The sequence below is a fragment of the Barbus barbus genome, assembly GCF_936440315.1.
Source record: "Barbus barbus genome assembly, chromosome: 45".
In the NCBI taxonomy this organism is placed as follows: Eukaryota; Metazoa; Chordata; class Actinopteri; order Cypriniformes; family Cyprinidae; genus Barbus; species Barbus barbus.
The window spans coordinates 19,508,323-19,516,916 of record NC_136723.1 but is presented as its reverse complement, the minus strand read 5'-3'; the positions used below and the strand labels follow the sequence as shown (position 1 = coordinate 19,516,916).

At 36.7% G+C, this 8,594-nt stretch overlaps 1 protein-coding gene across 1 annotated transcript; it reads right to left on the bottom strand.

Annotated features, from left to right (window-relative positions):
* Positions 1-120: 120 nt before the first annotated feature.
* On the bottom strand, positions 121-8,025 carry LOC306864351 (mitochondrial intermediate peptidase-like). Its single transcript, XM_079408336.1, has 19 exons — positions 7,663-8,025; positions 6,715-6,888; positions 6,546-6,634; positions 6,379-6,465; positions 5,429-5,492; positions 5,151-5,333; positions 4,822-4,978; positions 4,673-4,721; positions 4,530-4,590; positions 4,365-4,417; positions 3,720-3,873; positions 3,522-3,599; positions 2,485-2,689; positions 2,280-2,389; positions 2,125-2,199; positions 1,120-1,236; positions 889-1,010; positions 562-635; positions 121-466 (listed from the first exon to the last, which is right to left on the bottom strand). The coding sequence occupies exons 1-19, from the start codon at positions 7,789-7,791 to the stop codon at positions 381-383; spliced, it is 2,067 nt and encodes a 688-aa protein (XP_079264462.1). The 5' UTR covers positions 7,792-8,025; the 3' UTR covers positions 121-380.
* Positions 8,026-8,594: the final 569 nt, after the last annotated feature.

Genomic DNA, 8,594 nt, shown 5'->3' with positions numbered 1-8,594 from the left:
AGGCCATTTGCAAATTTTATAATGATAGATATATTTGTCAAAACTTAAACATCTTTCATCTGTATGGTTGTGTAATTTTGTTCGTAATTAAGTACAAATAAGGGGGACAGGGTATGTTTTAAAGCAAGATTATCTTATCAAAAATATCAGATATACATCTTCAAATCAACACCTACTATTAGTGAAGTTCAGTGTGCTGAAGCTGTTTTCGGCACAATGTACTAAATGAAACTCAGGCACAATATGCAGAAGTAACAAATACTTTCATGCTGCCTCTTCACATTTTTATTAGGCTTAAAAGCAGCAAGACATTAGGAAAGAGTGAGGTTATACCCAGTGTATGAGACCAAACAAATAACAAGAATCTTTCGTTTCCTCTACTAAGTTTGGGATTTGACATTTGCATCAAGGTCTAACACTAGTGCATCAACAAAGTCTTCAATGGTAGGGGTTTTCTGTAGCATTCCTGAGGATCAAAAATAAGAATCTGTGAATATTTACTCTCAAAATTGACTGATATTGAGGTCTTACAGAAAATGTAATTACAAGTGTTATTTTTACCTTGGACCATCAGCATAGGCTCTTTACTGCCCCCATGAGCGAGCATCTCTCTGCGGTAACGCTCTCCCATCACTCTGCAAAGGACACAGTCTCCTCTTTAATTAGACCAGACATACAGTACAACTACAGATATTTTATGTTTTGAAAGTGAACAGTCACTGTAAAATAGAAAATTTAACATAATGTAAATCAAACAAAAATAAAAATTTCCAGTCACCGCGAGTACCATTATCTGTGTACTCTGCATCCATGACAGAATAGCAAAACATATGCATGACAAAGCTGTCCTACATGGCCAGGAGTTGGAGTTGAAAACTTCACACTGACCTGCTGAAGGGATCCTGTAGAAAGCACTGCCTCCACACCATCGAGGCAACCGCCCTGGACATGAGGTAGGAGTAATATTTAGCACCATAGCCAACCAGGTGACTAAATCTCAGCTGCCAAGCCTACATCATCGGAGAATATATAATATATAACATTGCCAAAAAACATTTGAAAAAATGTAATAGACAAATTGCACAGAATCTGAAATACGCCTGTGAAGTTGCCACTCACTGTGTCATTAACATAAGGTAACCCGTAAAATTTCTCCTGTATTTCTCTGAGGATGTGAGTGGTTGATCTGTATTGTGGTATTCCATGATAAACCTGGTCCAAAGCTGCATAGAAAATCTGTACAGAGAAGCATTGCACAAAAACGATCACTAGTAGACTTAATATAAATCTGCATTTTTGTTACGTACATTTTAAGGCCTCTAAATTATCAACATGGTCAAAACTTTGCTGAAAAACCTGATGTACGCAAAAACCTACTGTATCTACTACATGCCACCTTTTGTCTGATTGATAGTTCATACTTTATTAGTAAAAGGCCTTTTAGTATAGTTTACAGGTCATGCTCATGAGTCTTTTTGCTGTCAGTTCTTTACTGAATCTTATAAATTTTTAATTGCTAGTAATATTTTAAGATGAACATTAACTGGACTGAAACAACTTGGGTATAAATTACAACTTGGATATATATGATTATCCATAAACCATTTTTTTCTTCAGAAAATCGTGTTTAAATAAATGTATCAAATAAGAGACTTGAAATTTGTTCAACTCTCAAACATCACTGTATTGCATTGCATTATACGTTTTATTCCCCACAATAAAAATCTACTTATCTTTGATCATGAACTAAGCTTTTAAATTTACTAAGACACGTTATTGGAAAATATTTAATGATAATGATATTTACATGCAATTTATGTAAGTAGCCTGCTAATATAAAATCTCATTGATTTAGATTACAAGCTATCAGAATTTCATATTGGCTTTTGGGCATATAAATATCAGCAACTGTACCAAATTGCATGTTTCTGCTCAGTTTGGGCTTGTAAATGAAATGTAGATGTTTTTTTTTCATCCTCGAGTGTCCCATATACTATATGAGCCAAAAAAGCCTGATGTATCTACTCAACTAGTTTACATCCCACAATTACTACTGACTCATTAAAGCTGACTTCATATTAGCACTATAGTTCTCCATCACAGAGCACTGATATGTTTTAGTACCTGTAGCTGAGTGTCAGCAGCACTACAAACCCTCTTAGACTCACATAAACGGGACACTAGGCTCTCTGGAAGAGGCTAGAGATGACAAAAGACATATGTTACATCAACATGCAGTTCTTCTAATGGTGTTTCAGATACATAGACGATGTACCCACCTCTCCAGTCTGATAATGTCTTGCAAACTGGCTCACAACTCGATAATCTGAGGCAAAATACTCCATCAGAATAGAAGGGACTTCAGCAAAGTCTGTGGAGCACCTGGTTCCTGTACAGATACATACATTAAATTGAGTTATTTGTCATGTAAATTCAATTTATATGTAAACACCAAATAACCGTGAATATTCAGTTAACTCTGACCTGTGACATGCTGATAGCGTGTCCTGCCTAACATGGAGTGCATGGCATGTCCCATCTCATGGAAGAGGTTCTCCACCATAGAGGGGGTAAGCAGAGATGGGGTTTTGCCACTGGGTGGAGGTAAACTCAGCATTAGCACTACAACAGGCAGCTGGTAAATGCCATCTTCCCTCAGCCGCCCACCACGGATGGTGAAGTGACAGTCCTGCCATATATGGAAATAGTATGTTTAGAGATACTAATAAAGCAATATTATTTTTTTCATTTTTCCAAAATATATAAATAAACATTTAAAACTATATATGTACACACACTACCCATCAAAGTTTGAAAAAAGTATCTTAAATATGGACACCCATTTCTGATATAGAATTTTTTTTTTAAAGTGACTTTTTATCTCATAATTCGGACTTTATATCTTGTAATTCCAATAAAAAAGTCAGAATGGTGAGATATATACGTAAATTAGAATTAAAGATATAAACGTGCAATTCAGAGGACAAAAAGAGAAACATGACATAAGAAGTCGCAATTACCTTTTTTATTTTTTCTTCTTGGCACGGAAAAAACTGAGAGATGTTAACAATTGTGAGAACAAAACTTTAAATAAGACTTTATGTCTCACATTTCTGCAATTTTTTTCTCAGAATTGCAAGTTGTAAAGTTTGAATTGCAAGAACAAAATAGTCAGAATTAAGATAAAAAGTCACAATTTCCTTTTTTATTCCGTCGCAGGAACAGGCTTCCATACTTATAAATATATACAGTAAAACAGTTGTTTCTTAATATTTTTTGTGGAAACTGTGATAGAAAGGTCGAAAGAACAGCATTTATTTAAATTAGAAATGTCTTTACTGTCACTTTTAATACATTTCATGCATCTTTACTGAATACAACTATTAATTTCTGTCCCCAAACTTCTGAATGGCATTTGTCATATGTGTGTTTATGTTCATTTAATTTCACCAATATTATGTATATCCAATTTAATTATATATCTGCATTTTACAGAATCAGTCAAGAGCAGACAGCTGTACCTGGTGAGGTTTATCAAGTCTGCGGAAGAAATCACAGTAGATATATCCCAGCAGTCCCTCTGTTTCATGGACCACAGCCTGTTGGCAGCACAAGAACCAGTAAATACAGCTGCCCATCTGCATTAATTCATCTGTGAGTGATCGACAGATAGTTGGTCTTGAAAAATGAGCAAACAAAGATGGAGGAGAGAATCTCACAAGCTTTCGAACATCTTCGCTCCACAGTTCACCCATCTTCGGCTGCTCCGCTTGAAAAGAAACGCCCAGAAGCTGCATGAAGAGACGGTTCAGTCCGTCCATACAAGCACCCAGAGAGAAGTACGGGCTGTAGACGCTGGGATCAATGTTAAACCTACAAGTACATGAATGTGTATGAGGATAAACAGGAAGTAAAGTAAAGTAAAGTAAAGTAAAGTCGTGACGTATTGTCAAGTATGGTTACCCATACTCGAAATTGGTGCTCTGCGTTTAACCCATCCAAGTGCACACACACAGCAGTGAGTAGTGAACAAATCCACACACACACACACACACACACACACACCGTGAACACACACCCGGAGCAGTGGGCAGCCATGCTGCAGCGCCCGGGGAGCAATTGGGGGTTCGGTGCCTTGCTCAAGGGCACCTCAGTCGTGGTATTAAGGGTGGAGAGAGCGCTGGACATTCCCTCCCCCCACCTACAATTCCTGCCGGCCGGGGGCTCGAACTCGCAACCTTTCGATTACGAGTCCGACTCTCTAACCATTAGGCCACGACTTCCCCCATAGACGGGATTATTTTTTTAATAATCGGGAAAGTAGATGACATATCCAGAGGGATGTATACATGAAAACGCCTTACTTTTCCGTTCGTATGGCACAGCTGAGGTACGCTTGATCCCACACCATCACTTCCTGACATGCGAAAAACAATATTTAGGAAATCTGTCTGCATTTGTGATGCAAACGAAAAAAAAATGAAAGCAGAATTCACAAAACAAATCCAGTGCACAAGATAAACATTTACAGGATTTGTCGAGTGTGTTTGCTTCTTCATTTCTTTCATCATCTTGAAGTCTCTTGATGTTCTGTATTATGACAAACAAACCGAGTAAACATATATACAACACATCAAAGATTCCTATTCAAAAACAGCAGTGCAAAACATACCTGTCAGAGAGCTTTTCTGTTAGCAGCTTCAAAAACTTCATCACAGTCTCTGTAAAGCAAACAAATTAGTTTACAAATTCGTTTGTTTCAACTCCATTTGCAGCTAAAAGAGGACTGTAGCCATCAAGTGATGCTCAGATTATTTTTACCTGGGGTTTTAGCCATCGTTCCTTTCAAAGCCCTGTGTGCAAACGACTCATAGCCCACTAATGTAGCCAGCTCATGTCTACAAGCCAAAAGCTCATCCAGACAAAGCAAGAGACTAGCATTGGGGTACAGAAAGATTTTATACGCAGCTTCTCGCACCTACCAGAGGGAAGAAAAAAAAGACGCTTACATGCAAACGAAAGCGAACCTTGCCATCTAGCTTGCATAAACAGCCAATAGCATGTCATGATGGATTTATGTGCACCTTTAAGCTCAAGCAACAAACAGGGAGATGGTAACTACGTAAACAGAATAATATGATCACACGCACCAGCTCGTTTGGAGAGTCAGCATGCAACCCGCCGATCTGAATGCGGTTCCCGTCTATGGAAAAGCAGTGGCGGATGTGTTCTGGTAGAACTTGTTTATCTATGGCGTTTGGGAGCTGAGAGCCGCTCAGAAACTCATGGTAAAGATCCAGCAGCTTCACATTCAGAGCGACAACCTTGCTCCTCTGAGATGATTCATAAAGAAACATAGGGCCTATATACAATCAGTGTGACCGCATTAAAAAGGGCTCGTATTTTGGGCTTTAAGGATTGTTCTCACCTTGGATTCATCCAGATGTATTCCACTGATCTCAAAATCAAACATGAAGAGCTCTGCCACTCTTCTAAATCAGCAACATGAAAGAAATTAATACGTTTATTCAGCAAGGATGCATTCAATTGATGAAAAGTGACAGTAAAGACATTTATATAGTTTCAAAACTTTATATTTTAAATAAATGCTGTTCTTTCGATCTTTTCGATTCATCAAAGAATCGAAAAATATATATCGCTGTTGTATATTACCCCAAGGCAATCCAACTTATGAACAGTTAAATGCCCCCCTCTCATAACAATGTGCAATAACCTTATATTTATTTGCTACCACCTCCATCCTAGTACATCCCTGCATCTCCTATTCTATCCCATTCTATCATCTATAGCACAACTGTATATATAATCATTTTGTGTTTCAAATTATTTTTCTTTTTCATTTTTTTGTTTATTTATATTTACATATGTGTATTTTTTTCTTATTTTTATTGTCTGTGTGTCTGTGAACAGGAAGCTTATGACCACTAAAACAAATTCCTTGTATGTGCAAGCATACTTGGCAATAAAAGCTCTTTCTGATTCTTATATTAATGTATATTCAGCTGCACAACTGTTTTCAACATTGATAATAAGAAAAATGTTTCTTGAGCAGCAAATCAGCAAATTAGAATGATTTCTGAAGGATCACATGACACTGAAGACTGATGAATTTTAGCTCCAACATTACAGGTACAATTTACCTGATAAAATATTTTAAAACGTACTAATATTTTACATTATTACTGCATTTTTGATCAAATAAATGCAGCCTTTGTGAGCATAATTTCAAAAACACTGACAATTCTTACCGATTCCAACTCATACAAACACAGTTGTGAGTCCACAGTCGTTTCAGAAATACATCTTCTCGTTTAACTTTCAAATCAAGTTTAAAATAATTTTTCAAAGTTCACCTGCCTTGTGTCTGAGTCCAGTGTGGCCAAAACAGCCTCGTTTTCCAGTAAATTCTTCAGGCTCTGACACAAATCGACATTTGTATTGAGTCTGTAATATACACAAACAAATAAAAATAAAACACAAATATTGTTTAGTACTGCCAGAATAACCAGAGGACAGATACACACTTTTCCACAACAGTTCCGATTTCAACGCAGGTCCTTTCCGCTGCCTCCCGGAACGCAGCATCCGGATGAGCCACTTTGATGAAATCTGCCTGCAATGAAACACTTGTGAGATTTCACAGATCCCTAACAAGAATCACAGTTTATGCTACGCCAACACAATTATGTTTACCAGGTCTGCAACTCTGCATAAGCTGTCAGACAGCTGATCAAATGTTTCCACAGTGACGGCACCAGGAGGATGTGTGCAAGCCTTGTGGACCAGAAACTCTGCTTCCTTGAGAGCCTGATGCTGAGCCATCTGGAAACCGGCAGGACCGCTGAGCTCTGATACTCCAAACAGACCCTGAGAACAGAGGAAAGATCCTCATTTTACACAGAAAACAAGGTCAATGCAACTGTAGTCATTTGTATGGAAGCCTGTTTCTGCCAAGGAGTAAAATATTAAATAAAAAAGGTAAATTACTTTTTTTTTTTTTTTTACAATTCTGAGCTTATCTTTCACAATTTGGGGAAACTCGCAATTCTGAGAAAAAAAAGGCAGATCTGCAAGATATAAACTCAGAATTCAGATTTTTTTTCACAATTCTGAGTTTACATCTTGCAATTCTGATTTTATTTCTTGTAATTCTGAGTTTACCTTTCCCAATTCTGTGTTTTTTGTCAGAATTATGAGTTTATCTCACAATTTTTTAGTTTTGTTATTTCTGCCACCAATTAAAAAATAAAGAGTTAATTTCTCAAAAAAGGGGGGGAAAGGTAAAATCAGAATTCCAAGATATCAACTCAGAATTGTGAGATAAAAAATTGTCTGAATTCAGAATTGTGAGATGAAAAGCCACAATCACTTTTTTTTTCTCCATACATTTGTCATGCCAATAAAAAAGTATATATTATATAATATATCATAATACATTGTACAACGTAAAATATACAAATATACAAAACTATATAATTGACATGAAATACTTTATTAAAAATAAATAGAAAGATTTATTTAAAATAAAAACTTTATAAATGTTTTATTTAAAAAAAAATCACTTATAGACAGATACGTCTGCCTAAATTATTTTACTGTTAAAGCACATGTATGTATCATAATCTCTTACAAAAGTCTCACCACATTTTTCTGTAAATGTTCAAATCGTCGGTGCTGAGCATTGAAGGCTGCTCCGACAGCTGACCATGTGTTGACGCTGCGTCTGTAGAGCGCGTGCGAGCGCTGCAGCAAGAGCCGCGAGCCGCGCATCACTGAAGATCATCACACACAACACTATTTAACATTACAGCATACGCTCCTGTGTACACGCATTGTGAAACAACCAGGCCGGCTCTTTCAAAGTATTATGCAAACATAAGTAATTCGCCTAACTAAAGTTTCCCAGCTTGTAAATCTGCGAAGATCAGCTGTAACTAGAGATTTCAGTTTCACCTCTCTCGTGAAAAAACCCACCTAGGTTTCACTTCAGCACTTTCTATAATCAACAATGAAAACGTCAAATCGTTAGTTAAGGAAATATAATCGATAAACTTTTGTTATGTTTATATATTTCAGATATGTATTATGTTATGTTTAGCAATGCTGTAGTTAATTCGCGTTTGTTTTTTCACATACTGACGAAACTGCGGTGGGAAAATGAATTGTGACGTAAAGCTCAGAGTAAATAAATCCGTCCAAAGCAGCAAACAAAGGTCGCCATGCCCTTGTTCTCACTGGCCAAAATGTTTCAAACGAAGATTAAGCTTTAATGACTGGTTGACTCAATTATGTCTGGAATTGATGTTGGTTCAAAATCTGAATATGAAGTGATCACATGCACTGGTCAAATAACACTGAATTAAATAACTGTTTGTTTGTGAAAAGTCTGATCAACCAAATCAAGCATTCATATTTTATGCTCTTTAGCTGATCTGACAAATGCCTTGAGCAAAATCAATCAAGGACAATCAAGTTCCCTCATTTCTTCATGTTTTACGTAAGTCTTTTGGATCAGATAGGTTTGTTTTTCATCTCGTTGACAAATCTTCATAAGGAAATCTAGCCAACATTAG